We start from the raw sequence: 15021 nt of genomic DNA, 5'->3' as shown, positions 1-15021 counted from the left end.
AAATACTGGTGTGGAAAGGCCCTATTTTTAAGCTGGTGCCAATCCCTTGCCGGAAGTGCGTCTCCTGAAGCAGACAAATATCAGCCTTTGGCTCTGCTAGATAGGTGAGGATGGCACACCTTTTAACGGGGTTGTTAAGCCCTTTAACATTGAGAGTGACTACTCATAGAGTACCTTGAGGCATAACAATGGTTTATGTTTGTCACACAAAGTTCCATCGGCCACCCATGCCTCCCAAAATGCCCCGGAGACTGGCCCATCCAGCTAAAAGACTCTTGTTGAATCTTTTCCCAGCCGGAGTCCCCTCCGCAGAGGCGGAGCTGTCGCTCTCGATCTTAAGCAGTTCACAAGCTTCCCTGAGGGAGCGGATCTGGTACATCTTCCTTCCCCATCGAAAAATTATATGGAAGGGTTGCCCCCAGGAATACGGAATGCTTTTATCTCTAACGAAGGACATCACGGGCCTGAACTCTCGCCGCTTCTAAAGCATTGTGGCAGACTGGTCCTGAAATAAATGCAGTGCCTGGCCCTGAAAAAGCACCGGCTGAGAGTCTCTTGCTTTACCTAGTATCATTTCCTTGAGGGGAAAATCATGCACACAAGCCAGAATATCAACGGGCGGGAACCTACCGAACCAGGAAGGCCCACATGGTGGACTCAATCTAATCGCAAGTTGCTGGTCTGCATATCCCCCAGAATTTGGGTAAGGAGGACCATCACATAGCTTCTAATGTCATCCCTCTCTGCTCCCGGAGGGACCCCCTGTTTCTGATGTTGTTTTTCTGGGAACTTTTTTCTAAATGCTCAGTGTGTGCTTGAAGGTCAAGCTGTCAGTCAGTAAGGGGAATGATTTCTTGCTGTAATTGTTTGATTTCCTCCTCTCTAGTAGTCGTGTTATTCCACGGTGTTGACTCAATCCCTAATATCAGTAACTTCCTTCCAGACCACTTGTATTTCCTGAGCAAGGTCCTTCTTGATCTCTTAAAGATCATCCCTCAAGGAGGAAAACAGAAACTCCAAGTAGGAGCACGTGACAGGGGCCTCAGCATCTCCCATCTCCGGTGATGCCTCCCTACCGGGGCCAATTGGCTTGTCTCTGAGCGGTGGAGAGGGCAGTTTCGCAAACATATCCTTGAGAGACCTTGATTTTTAATTTCGTTTGGAGGTCATCATTGATAGCCTTCTTCAAATGCAAGGGAAGAGGAGGAGAGGACTCCTCATGGGGCGGAGAACGACCGCAGCAGGTCACCGAGCAGGTCACAGCAGGAGGAGCGAGAATTTTCCACAACTCCCCTCACCAGCAGCCCCACAGCGAGGTCACCAGATTGTCAGTTTTGCCCTATAGTCAAATCCCAGGCGGACCTACTCACTAGGCCGCATAGATGAGCAGGCCGGCCCTCGAGGTCAGCTGGCATTGCAGGGAATGCGCAGGCAGGAGGGAGCAACCCCCAGTTTGACCAGCCTCCTAGAGGTGATCATTGAAATTGAGCCCCAGGACTCGCGAACAGCCCTGGGCGGAGCGTGCACTGTTCCAAACTCCCCCAGGAGAGCCTTTCACCGCCACGGGCACCTAAGATGCAGCACTACTTTCTGTACATCAATGTCCCAGGACACAGGAGGAACCAGGGCCTCAGCAGGCTGTTTAGAATTCAGGAGGGATGGTCGCCCAATCTACAACCTCGGCCCGCTCAAGCCGCGGTACATCTCCCAGGTCCAGTGCTCCCACCTCCTTTGAGGGGTGGGCCTATTTGTTGTCCGCTCCTCTCAGAGGCCATCCCTCACTCACCAGCCTCGAAGGGCAGATCTCGTCACTCTTGAGGTGCCCTCCTCCCGTCTCTGGTCCTGCGCTGAAATGGGCCTCCACCAATCTGAAAAGCTAGAAAGGGTGTAGGGCGCGTCTGCGGTTGGCAGGTAAACACCAGCCAGCGGAACCCCTCCTTCCTCCTCCACACAGCAAGCTGCAGCGTGTCTCCAAACCTCCGGGTGCACTCCAGTCTCCCTGGACCTCTCCACCAGCCAGGAGACCACCGCTGACTCCCCGACCACTATGCTAGCAGGTCAGTGCCAATTCCAGGAGAAGCGGGCTCCCAGTCGAGGCTCTACTCCATCTCGAGCAGCAGTCCTACCTGGGTGCAGGCCTCGATGCCAGGCCTCCCCTCCTCCGTGTCTCCGGGCCCAGAGCAGAACAATTACTCAGTCGCCGACCGGTACCACAAGGCTGTTTCCGACCTCTGCCAGGGCTATAGCAGGCGAGGAAACAAGGGGGTTCACCGGGCTAGGCCAAAGTTGGGCAAGAGGAAGACTGAGGCACGTCCTACTCGCTCGCCATCTTGGCTCCGCCCCCGAAATTTTTATGTTTGTGCTGGTATTTCTTCTATGTCTATGTGTGCATGATTTTTGTTTTGGTTTCCTCGAGAAAGACCCACTGTAGGGTTGAAACACATTGGTCTTAATCAATCTGTGCCAGTAAGGACCTTTTGCATTCACAGTGAATATTGTTTAACCCCCCTATTTTTATAACAAAATATTATGAAGGCAGTAAACTTTGTAAAACACTATCAGTCCAAGGTGGACAACTTCAACTTTCGTGTGGGGCACATTGACTGGGGAGGTTAACTTAATGGTACCCATTTGATTATGAACTGAAATCAGACTGATGGGCCCAAAAACGGGTTTTAACAGCTCTCATGTGATAAGAAAATGAAAATACATTTGAAGTGCATGGCTTTGTGTGTCATATTCTCCTTCAGATGCTTTTCTAAGGGAATCCACAGCACGACGTGTGACAAGCCTACTTATTGATATACATGAGCAAACCATGTCAGTGCTTAGCGTCCAGAAGATGTGGTCGGCACTCCACTGGTTCATTCTGCAGTGTGCCAGACCTACCCCCATTTGTGGAATATCCCCTGAGCTGGACCTGCGAGGGATGCAGGGAAGCTTTCAAACGATGCAACAACTCTGCAGGGAAAACAGTTCTCCTTTTATTTTATTATAAACCTGTTGTAGTTTACACAGCCTAAATGAGGAGCTAGCCCCCTCCAGTGGTGCCTCGTCGTAGCCCAGCAGGCTACTGCCCACTTCCTGCCCCTTTCCTGATAGCCCAGGAAATTCCTGTTGATCAGCAGCTAGACCACTGACTTCCACTGTGCTAGGCTCTTTATGGCCGACATTACACCATTCATAATGCAATACCAAATCCAAGCGCTTGTGCCGCTCAGTCCTCCCACTCAAATCCAACTCAATTAGGTGAATTCCCTATCTAGGGTTAAAGAAGGCTACACTTTCTTTCCCCCCTTGTTTCTATCCCCTTTTCTTCTCCTGTCTCTTTCTCTTCTTCTCTAACTATCGTCAGGTGGGGTTAGCTAAACATACGGGACATAAACGTCCCAACATATTGAAGTATAAGCTGCACTTGATACAACTCTGCTAACCCTGTAACAGAACCGCCAAGATGTTCATGTACAAAAATGTAATAAAATATGTTGAAATTAAAAATATATATATATATATATAAAAAAGAAGGCTACACTTTAGTAACATTTTTCTGAATACGCCCACATAAAGATGGGCCCCAGAATGCATAATTACAGTATTCATATGAAGATGAATGAACATGTATCTGTTATTGCTCAGCAGCCGATGTAGAGTTCAATGTAACAGGCTTGTTCCAAGGGGATCTGTTTGCAGTGTTTAGGTTTAACGTGCTACCTTGTCCTGTCCACCCGCTGCCTCAAACTGGGCTTGGGCTGTAAGTGCCCTTTCTGCATGGTTTCCCCATGCCCTTTAATCATCTACTTCCCCCTTCCCCCACTGGCCCTGCCATCTGACAGCCTAAGGCTCAAGGGTTGAGGGGTGACCTCCCCCTTGTGGTCGTTCCTGCGACCAGGGGCCTTGCTACTGAGAGACTGACTGCTCTTTTACCCCTGTGGATCTGGCACTTGCGGCCTGGTCTCTTAGCTCCTAATTTGACTTCCAGACATGGGTGGGTCGCTCGGCAAGGCTGCAATTCTGTTTGGGCTCTCTAGGCGCCTGTAAGAACCCTGACCTCAGCACACTGCCTTTTGCTTTCCTTTCTTTTGGGGTGGTTGGTGGGGGGGGAGCAGACGTTTTGAGTATGCTCACCAAACACCTTCGCTTGGGTTTATGGCTCCAGCCCTCTGAGGCCAGCTACACTGGTCGAGCTCTCTATTTTTTTGTTTGATAGGGTCCGCTTTTTTTGGTTGATAGGGTACTCTCTTTTTTTGGTTGATAGGGTACTCTCTTTTTTTGTTTGATATTGTCCTCTCTTTTTTGGTTGATAGGGTACTCTCTTTTTTTGGTTGATAGGGTACTCTCTTTTTTTGTTTGATATTGTCCTCTCTTTTTTGGTTGATAGGGTACTCTCTTTTTTGTTTGATAGGGTCCTCTCTTTTTTTGGTTGATAGGGTACTCTCTTTTTTTGGTTGATAGGGTACTCTCTTTTTTTGTTTGATATTGTCCTCTCGTTTTTTTGGTTGATAGGGTACTCTCTTTTTTGTTTGATAGGGTCCTCTCTTTTTTTGGTTGATAGAGTACTCTCTTCTTTTGTTGGATATCTCCATAGTATAGCGTACTCTACAGAAAATGTTACTTTTTTGTAAGTTCAATATTTTAATATAGAGACTTGAACTCCGGATGTCTAAAATTGAGGCCTAACAAAGCCTAGAAGCAAGCCAGCTGTAGAATACTTGAGTACATTTTAAAAAAACAATGCTGTATCATTTGAATGTGTCATTACACCTTACCTGTAGCAAACTAAAATATGGACCACGTAAGTCACAGATGAGATAATGGCCGAGAAAGTGCTGAAAAACCAGTTACCTAAAAATAATAAAAACAAAGCGTGCTTTATTCATTGTACATATTTTGCTCAAAAAGCGAGCATAACTAAACACATCAGCGGTTTGTTCCTTGACTCAGACGACTCTGCAGCTCCTAGAAGTCCTTAGAGGTTACAGAACTTTCTAACTTTCTATAAGTTATGTAATGCTACATTATGTTATGTTGTGTTAGGGCGATTTGTATAGCTCAGTCATACCACAACAACTAAAAACATCTAATGTAAAGGTGAAACTGGTCTCGCAATCAGTTTCAAGGTGTAGATCTAAATATCAAATACACAAACTTTGATGCTGGTATATTTTTTTATCCCATTTTGAAAACTACGGATTTTTGTTTTTGGAGAAGGGTTCGATCCTGTTTTATTTATTTTTCTCTGCAAGGGATGCACTTTCAATTTTTCAATTTGACCTCTGCGGACACTCCTTACTTTTTTTTACCTCAATTTATTTTTACATGTGCCCAATACGGAAATGATTAACTTCAGATGAAATATAATTTTCAATAATATTTACAAGACAAAGACACGGATTGATAGAAATGTGCTGCCGCTGTGTGGTCCAACAGGTTGAAGCAGGAGTAAAGGACTATAAGCTTTTCACAGTGGAATACCTACATTTTAGCTTCAATAATTCTAAACAAAGATCGCATTTATGTCATAGTCTAAAGAAAGCGTCACTTCAACTGTAACTCTGCCAACCGAACGTCTGTTCAACAACCTTACATGTGTTCCACACTGTTTGAAAAATGTTGATTTCTTTACTAATTACACAAAGTGGAGACCTGGGACTGGATCATGATGGGCTGTGCCTTCCCAGCGCAGAACAGTGCGCCTGTTTTTATGCTCCTGCAGGGCGTAAAGTGAATATATTTAAACTGATAAAGCCTTGCTTGTTTCCAAGATTTACTGTCTGAAAATAAAGCTTTTACTGAAAGAAATCTATGGTGAAATGAATTGCCCCTACACACTGCATGCACATATAAATAGGTGCCCGGCTCTGCAATGCCCCAGAAAAACCCATCATGAGCCACATCCCTGGAGCTGTATCATGATGCAGGATCTTGCACGTGGGTAAGCATGAAAGCAGATGGGTGCCCTGCGGCTATTTTTAAAGGATTCACTGTTATAGATGTACAATTTCTAACCAAAAAGGATTCAGTGTTATAGATTTACCATTCCTAACCATTTCCAACCCCACATCTACGTATTTTGAAGATATATATCATCACGGTACATATATGTGGAGTTATGAAGAAAATCTATACTTAATTACCTTTAGATATTTTGGATTCAATATTTTCAGCCTTGATATTCAGGATTCAATATTCAGGGTGCTCATGCTTAATAATTTGTATTTTCCAAAGAGTCCACAATCCAGAATTAATTATTTTACCTTTTTGAGTTTCAGAGGCACTTCATACCACAGACTGGCCACTTCCTTGGAAAATGTTTAGCATAAGGTCCTCTGTGCCCAGTTTGCTGTGTCTGGAAATTGTGGCACACCCGTACGTGGACCGAGTTTCAGTCAGATTCCGAGGAGTCATTTTCAAAGGTAATCAAGATTCAGATGATAGAGACATGTGCTTAGCATCACTGTTACACTCCATTTTTCTGCCAGACACCAATATAAATCAGTGTGTGTTTACGTTTGTCTCAAAAACTCAGGGGCTTATTTACAAGCCCCTTGCGCCGCTGGTGCATCTCGTTGCGTGACTAATCGGTGGCGCAACCTGCTGCATGATATTTACAAACACACGTAAAGCCACCCTGCGTGGCTTTCTGTGTGCTTGTAAATATCGCCCCTTTTCACGCAACACTTTGCGTGTTAGTGGTGCGACATGGGTGTTGCTGTTGGTGTTCCCACGCAACACCCATGTCCACTGATGCATTTCCAGATTTACAAGCAATCTTAGAACTGGAATTGCGTCAGAATGCTACGCCACCCCAGGGGGTCAGAGCGAGGCAAAATGAGGAGAAATGTTTTAATTTCTCCTCATTTGTTTCCTCTTTCAATGCGTGCTGCATTCTACAGCAAGCATTGGAACAGGAAATCACCTCAGCTGATTGTTTTTGTGCAGGAAGGTGCCCTTTCCTGCACAAAAACAATTACCCCATGATGTAGGCATCCTTGCACCATGGTGCAAGTGTGCCTGTGCTGGCGCATGGCAGCAGTTTGTACGCCAAGGCAGGGAAAAGCACAGCGATGCGACATATTGTTGTAAATAAGTTGCATCCTTGTGCTTGAAAACGAATGCAGTGCAGCGCGGCAAAATGACTTGCGGCACTGCACTGCGTTAGTTTCTCGTAAATGGGGGCCTTTAGACTGCATAACTCAGTTGTTGAGGTGCGCTTCAGAGACTGCTAGCCAGTGCAAGAGGGCAAAGGTCACATCGAGTGTCCATGACCATATTGGGGTGAAGGGACATTTGTTTAATATACTTCAATAACAAGACTGTTGTATACAGAACCAGACCAGCATATTTATGCTGGGAACAATATAACAGTATATATACATACCACACCAGGTACTGGAGGTTGGAGGTGGCAAATTCATACTGCCTCAGTCTCTGTCGCTCTAAAAACATATATATATTAGTAAGAAAATCCTCACCCACCCATAGGTGGCATGCTTCATCACAGGGTTCCTAAACACTGCATAAAAATGATCTATAAGGTGGGCTAAAACTCTCAAGCAGGAGAGGATCTCTTAAAATGGGTAATTCCTTAGTGGGCTAGTGGTATGGGTGAAGTGTGCAGAGTCCAGTGGAAAATGAAATGAGATTAAAACTACCTCTTGGTGGACCTAAGACTGACTTTATTATGTTCCCAAGGCATAAGATTAAAATCAATGGGGACATTTCTTCAACCCAAATGTGTGCGAGTGGTCGACATGTTTCTGCCTGTTATTACCCTTTAATAGGTGTCTAGGCGTTCAAAAAGGACCTATAATGTAGTTACTCTGCAAAAATGTATAGGGAAAAGATTCTAAATAAAATTGTGTGTATTACAACCAATGGTCTGCGAACTGAAGAGTGGATCGATTGTTGTCTTTACCTGAAAAAAATAAACATAGTAGTCTAGAGACACAAATATTATGATAGTTAATTTCTTTTCACTGTGATCATCCCATGTCATAAATAATAGGAAGAACCCACTCAAAGTGTGGCAAAGACACCATGCCTTTTATGATCATTGCTAGGTGACAGCAAAAAATCTTGTCAGTGTGTACAAACGTATATCATGTATACACTTATCCCCAAAAAGTACAATGCAAATATGTTTTTAGAGCCATAGAGACTGAGCCGATATCATTTTGCTACTGACATCTCTAAAACTAGGGTACCTGGTGTGGCATATGTCTATTAGTTGGGAGTTAGTACTTATGAGTCTTTAAATACTCTCTGGCCTTTTTTGTATTTGTTGTAACAATATAATAGTTACCGATCAAGCAAGATTTAGCATTTTATACAGGAATACAAGACCAATGGGATCCTTACTCAGGAGCATCCATGTTAGAGATTTAGGGCCAGATGTAGGAAGACAATTTGCGATCGCAAACGCTGAAATCCACAGAATTTCAGCGTCTGCAATCTCAAATTAGCAGTGTGCTATGTAGCATACAAAACCCCCCTTGCAAAATAAGGAATCTCAAAATTTGAAATTCCCTATTTTGCGATTGCATTTAGGGAATCGCAAATTGTGATTCCTTAAATGCACTGTAAGAAGCACAAAAGAAAGTGTGATTTAGCCTTAAGTAATCGCAAATTACCAACTTCAAGTTGGTGGTAATTAGCAATTTCCTTTAAAAAAGCACTTTTTTGCTTTTTTAAAAGTGCCATGTGGCACATATTAATGCCCTTAGGGCATGTATGTGCACCAGATGTGCACACATGCACATTTCAGGGGTGCAAGTGGGTGTCCCTCTGGTACCCTTGCACCCTTGAAATTGCGCACGCAATTTGCGAGTACCTATTGGGTACTCGCAAATTGCGTGCGCAATTCCTATTCATTCCAATAGGCCTCTTGGCCCATAGGAATGAATGGGAAGGTATTCCTTGATTGTGAATCGCAATTTGCAAATCGCAATTAAGCAATATTAGGAATCGCAAAAAATATTGCGTTTCCTACCTACATGGCATTTTGCGAGTCCTTAATAGCGATTCTCTAAAATTCGCTATTAAGGACTCGCAAAAGTGCTTTTACCTACATCTGGCCCTAGGGGTAGAAAGGCCTCGCAGGAGGAAGTACTTTTATTCTCTCCCACTGACAGCCAGCATCCAAAGGGAAAAAAACCCTATTATGTGTTTCCTGAAAAGTACGTAGGCCCTCACCAACTAAGATCGCATCATTCGTTTTCAGGACCCTCCTCACTGTGGTTTCCAAGGTCCACATGGTGAGCTCCCTCTGGAGTTCTTTAAAAGGATATTTATATGCCTCCCTATCAGTGAGGTGTGTGGGACCTAAGAGGAGAAAAATGTGTGAGAGAAGGCTAACTTTGTAAAAAGTTAATTAGTCCCTCTCTATCACATGACTAAAAACTGTTTACCAATGAAAATGTTCTAAGCAGACCCTCAGTTCACTGTGATAATCTAACCCTGACTTATGGTGTTGACATCCTATTGTCTCTTGTAGTGCGCATGGAAAGAGGGAATATAGTGTTAGACCTTGCATGTGTGGTGCAATGTTCTGGTCGTCTGACGTGACGAAAAGGAAGCAACAAAAACACTTCCATTATTATCATGGATACCAGTCAGATGTGTATCCTGTACTTGGAATTAAACAATGCAAATCTCCAAAGGTTAGAAATGTGTTCCTATAGTTGTGTAGAACATATTTGGTCACTGCAAAATGCACACATAGTGGTCAGCCAATACAAATAACACCATTGTCCAACACGGAGGCTAGATTTCTAAGTAATAAAAAATCTGTGTTAAATATTGTGGGCCTTTTTTGTACAACATGAAAGTACCTAATAAGTACATTAGACCCATTTCTTTTCAAAGTAAAGGCACTGTCTGGACCTTAATTTATTAAGTTTTATTAATGAGTGTTGCAAAGTTTTAAGTTTCCAGCACACAGCACCACCCTGTTTAATCCTTGGACTGCTCTGCCTTGCCACCCTGAGAGTCAAGCGCTAAAGGGGTGGCATTGTCTGCAGTTTGGGACTTGCAGTAAGAAGGCAATATGCCAATAGAGGCACATGACCCTATCTGTTGCAACTGGAGACCAGTAGTCTCTGGTTGCCCAGGGATCCCTCTGAACTGGCTTTCTCACATTACAACAACACCATGAACGAAGCAGCCATCAGAACCAGAAGGCACTTCAAGGCACCAAACATTGCATCGACCCTCTGCCAGACTCAACAATTTCTACTGATAAATGCAATGGGATCACCTGCTTCCTAAATGGTAAAACAAAATCAAATGATCCAACAGCACATAACAGAACTAAGGCTGCTTCCCCACCAGCACCCATCCCACCATCAATCATCCAGTAATGGTCACTCTTCTATCTCCTCTCCCTCACTGGCATTAAAACATCCTCAACTGCCTCAAACTCACCTCTTATGAACATGCTATCTTACCCTTATACTTCCTCTAAACCTCACTGGTTATTCTATATCACCATAGTAAAAACCTTCCTCATGAAAGACATCTTTGCAGAAGCTCTCAAGATGGACCAGTTCATCCCAGTCTAGACGAAATCCACTCTATATCCTGATGATCTCTGCAACTACCGGCCCATCATCCATCAACGTTTGATCTTAAAGACCATCACAAAATCAGACTACGTACAACTCCAAGAGCACATGAAGACCAGCCATCTCCTAGACGACTACAATCAAGCTTTAGGTCATGATGCAGCACTGTAACAGCCACCGTACAAATAGTAAGCAATATCCCTCACAGACAAATATGATCCCTGCTTCCTGAAACTTATGGAAACATCTTCAGAATTGCAGTCTAGGTCCTTGTATTCTCTAATAAGGGCAGCTGCAATGACCTGCTCCACAATCTCCTATACACTACACTTGCCCTCTTGTAAAGCCTCCTACATGCCACAGAATATCACATCAGGGGTGAAATAATACAACATCACTTTTACCCTGATTGCACTCCACTGGCTCTCCCTACTGGCACACATCATTTTCAAGGCTAGCGGTGCTGTCAACAAAGCCATCTTAAATAGCACCCCTGCCTACCTGGCTAGCAAGTTCATGTTCTACGGCAGTTCTCAACAAACCCACAGCCAGGATAGAGATGAAGAATGGTGAAGAATAAAATAAACAGGAAATAGTTTTTTTTTCCATCTATGGCTACTCATCTAGGATCTTGACTAACAACCCATTAACCATCAGGGCTATCCCAAGCCACCTCCAGTTCAGGAAAGTGCTAAAGGCACTCCTCTTCCAACAATCCTATATCAGATTGCCTTTGAAAATCCCCTTCCGCACACCAAAGTCAGCACCTGCATCCCAGCTCTCACCCCCCTTTCCCCATCATGTTCACAATAACTGATCATACTCCTTGCCACTCAGCCTTCTACAATGCTCATTTGTCAACATTTATTCCCACTAAAGTGAAGTCTAATATCCAAATAGTCAGTCAACATTAGTAACAAGATGTGTTTGATGGCCTCCAAGGAGAGGAGTTGTAACCCTGCAACCCTGAGCAGAACTGACACATTGCAGCTGCTGAGTAGGTTGGTCCCATTGCAAAAACCTACATTGCCGCCACAGCCTGCAACCTTTCCGGAACCGCCACTGCACTATGTATCCTTGGCCCAGGCCCTCACATCCCTTGCATCCCTTGTTGGTGGTAGCCTTGACGATGATGACAGACTCTGCATCACGGAACTGAAGCATCACCCTGGCTGCGAGATGCACCCCCAACGCTGGACTTCACATTGTGAGCCCTTGTTGACAGGATCCTCGACGACGATGCAGGAACTCGATTCACAGCCTTGCTCCATCTCAGAACTGACACATCTCTTCCGCTATGTGATGCATCTTCAATGCTGATCCTTGCAATTCTCTGCAAACCAGGATTTAAGGTACTTTGGTCAGCAGGCACAATTGGGTACTTGCAGCAGGGCCACACCCCATCGCAATCAGCCTGAACTTGTGACTTTGTCCTGGTCCGGGTGACCAGATTTCCACAGTTTTTTTTTGTGCTTTCTAGTGCTATTTTCAGTGAGATTTTTAAAACTGTATATCTCTAGTTCCTCTGACTGAATCTTTGTCATTTTGGTCTTGTTTTATTTCAAATTTTCTTATTTTTCTAACTTGGTGTGGGATCCTTTTTGTGTGGTTTTTCCACTTTATTACTGTTTGAAGTGTTCCACAAATCGTTTCACATTGCCTCTAACTAAAGCATGAGTTCTCTGTTCCAAGCTCCCAGAAGGTTCAGCACAGGTTAATTTAGAACAGGGCCGGACTGACTACCGGGCGTTTTGGAATTCTGCCGAGCAGGGGGCTGATTTCACTGCGGTGGGGGCTGATTTCGTTCATGGAGACATGCGTGTACTTCGAAATAACTAAAGCAAAACGAATTTCGTTTAGTACACGCAGGTCCCCATCAACGAAATCAGCCCCCAGCTCAGCAGCATTCCAAAACGCCCGGTAGTCAGTCCGGCCCTGATTTAGAGGTGGCTTGTGCCTCACCCTGACAAGGATTGTGGTTGCTGCTTGACTCTGGCTCACACCTCGAGTCAACCAACAACCCAATTTCTTACATCTGGATTTCAATTCATTCTTCACAGAATGTTGTGATCCCTATTGCATATCAGATAACAGCACCCACTGTGACACCAAAGACTTTACTACCACCAGCATGTCATACCAACCCCGTGATCTCTTACCTTGCAAAATATCAGTGAATCTTTTAAACTGCACAACAGCATCTTCAAATGCAGCAGAGTCATTAGAAGTAGAAACAACGTCTTCAAATCTCGTTGCGAGAGATTTCAGTTTTTCAAATGCATAAGCATACAGGCGAATTTCCAGGACGACAAACTGTGTGAGGAGGCAATAAAAGCATTATGCAGTGTTTATTTCTTATTGTTGCCAGTAGTTTAGCGCTGCATATCTTTTATAACACTGTTCCTAGGTTACATAGTCTCACATGTTTAAAGCTGCCATCCACCAATGAAGTTCGCAGGACTGATTTAAAAAATTTGCAATTAATTGCTTCCACAGATTTTTCTCCTTCGAATCTGGCCCAGGCTGAGTAAGGTTGATCTTTTTGCCTGTATTTTGGCGTTTTATACACAATTGGACAGATTTACATGAAACTGACGCATCTGTACAGATGTGTCAGTTTCCCTACGCCTTCATATGAAACCCTTGCGCCACCACGGATGCGCCTTATTTACATACAGCGCACCATGGCGCAAGGATTGAGAGATGTGTCAGAAATTCTGTTGCATCTGTTGACCCAAAAGGGACACATTGCTGGAGTTGCTCATGAAAGTGATGCAACTCCAGCAATGCGCCACAGCAGATAGGTGAGTCCCATTTAAAAAGCCTTGCATCATTCCTTACACCTGGTCTGGGCAGGGGTAGGGATTTTGATGCAGTGAAGGAATAGTGTGACGCAGTGAACTGTTGTAAATTTCCCTGTGGTAGTTCTACGTGGCTTTTGCGTGGGAACGCCCACCCTGCATACATTATACCTTACGCAGGTATAATGTGGCGCAGGGCTTTACAACGTGACACATCTCCCTAGATGCGTCACGTTATAAATGGGCCACAACGTGGCACATTGGTTACGCCGCTGCTGCATCAAAAAAAGTGACGCAACAGCAACGCATAAGTGTTGCAAGGGGCTTGTAAATTTGCCCTAATGTTTTTATTTAAATGCATTGCTCTACAAATACCATATATGCGTTTTAGCTCTATTTGAATTACGCTTCTTGTGATCTTGCTCTTGGCCTCACCTACCACAGAGGTTTGATGAAGTTACAATATTCCGTCTCCTTTTCTTGTTGTGATAAAGAAAAAAGTTTTTCATTTTAAGAAAACAACGTACAATGTAAAGGCACAGCAGGGTGAGCACGGACGTGAAGACCATCCTGCTGGGGAATTTAAAATACGGATCCCATTCGTAGATCTTTCGTTGAAACCACGACTTCTCGTGCCTGTAAAACAAAGAAGGAAACGTCAAGCACTCACGACAAGTGGATTACACAAATTATTTTTTTTTAGAAATGTTTCCACTTTTCATTTTGCAAGACGGTTACAATTGGCTCGAGTCAAAATCAAATGAACCACCAAGAGCACATGATTGGCATCCATGGTGAAGCTTCAAAGGATTTAACCTTGAGGGAAAATTCAGAAGATAATAAAAGATAAATAAAAACAGCATTAAACTGTAAAAAAAAAACTCATTGCAATTGGAAGACTGATTTTAAACAGAAAAACAAAATGACATATACTGCTGCTCTCTGAAGATACACAAACATGATTATCAATGCATGTTCTGCATATCATGAGAAATGTATCAATCTAGCTTGGTATTCCTCTAAGGCTATTTTCAAGACTATGAGCTCTCTTACCTACCCCTATCGTAAGGAGAACCAAATACATAAATTAAAAAAAAATGCCATTAAGTTGGCCGCATTTTCCATAGCAAAATTGACAATGTGCTCAGACTACCTATTCTTCTTTCCTCAATGCATGGCGCTTTATAAGAGTCGAATATCTTCAGGACATTACGCTACCGTCCTTGGAGTCTTTAACGAGATATCTCACAATCTCCATGCTGCCAATTATAACATTAGATTCCCACAGTAGGCCTATCCTCGCTGAGTTCTACATCTAGATTTAAAAGGTTCCAGCTGTATTTTCACTCCAATTTGTAATGCCCCTACTCTACTGCTATGGCATTAGTGCCCCCCTTGAAAGTAAGCTAGAAATTACCGATGATCATAAAATTACTTGAAAACTAATTTATAAACATTTCTCTACTTTTTAAAACAGGCAACAGCGTTGGGCCCCATGTAATTGTGGTTTAGATTTGTACATAATACTGAGTCAGCTGTTTCTCCATGGTGGATGATATCTGCTGGATACTGATAGAGAGCAGCAGAGTAGCACTTATGAACATCCTAAGCAGAACAGTATACGAATGTGGCATACGCGGCTCAGCTTTAAACTAGAT

At 43.8% G+C, this 15021-nt stretch overlaps 1 protein-coding gene across 2 annotated transcripts in view; it reads right to left on the bottom strand.

The window, feature by feature from the left end:
- LOC146866499 (stimulated by retinoic acid gene 6 protein-like) overlaps window positions 1-15021 on the bottom strand; it is a 484943-nt gene that overhangs the window by 186690 nt on the left and 283232 nt on the right. For both annotated transcript variants that reach the window (XM_085636593.1, XM_085636594.1), the window contains 3 exons: window positions 13891-13999; window positions 12722-12875; window positions 4767-4842 (listed from right to left, as the gene is read on the bottom strand). In XM_085636593.1, coding sequence (XP_085492719.1) covers window positions 4767-4842; window positions 12722-12875; window positions 13891-13999 — 339 coding nt within the window. The remainder of the gene's footprint in view (window positions 1-4766; window positions 4843-12721; window positions 12876-13890; window positions 14000-15021) is intronic.

The sequence above is a fragment of the Triturus cristatus genome, chromosome 2_1, assembly GCF_964204655.1.
Source record: "Triturus cristatus chromosome 2_1, aTriCri1.1, whole genome shotgun sequence".
Classification (NCBI taxonomy): Eukaryota; Metazoa; Chordata; class Amphibia; order Caudata; family Salamandridae; genus Triturus; species Triturus cristatus.
Note: the sequence above shows the minus strand (reverse complement) of the source record. Positions and strands in the feature narration are given on the sequence as shown.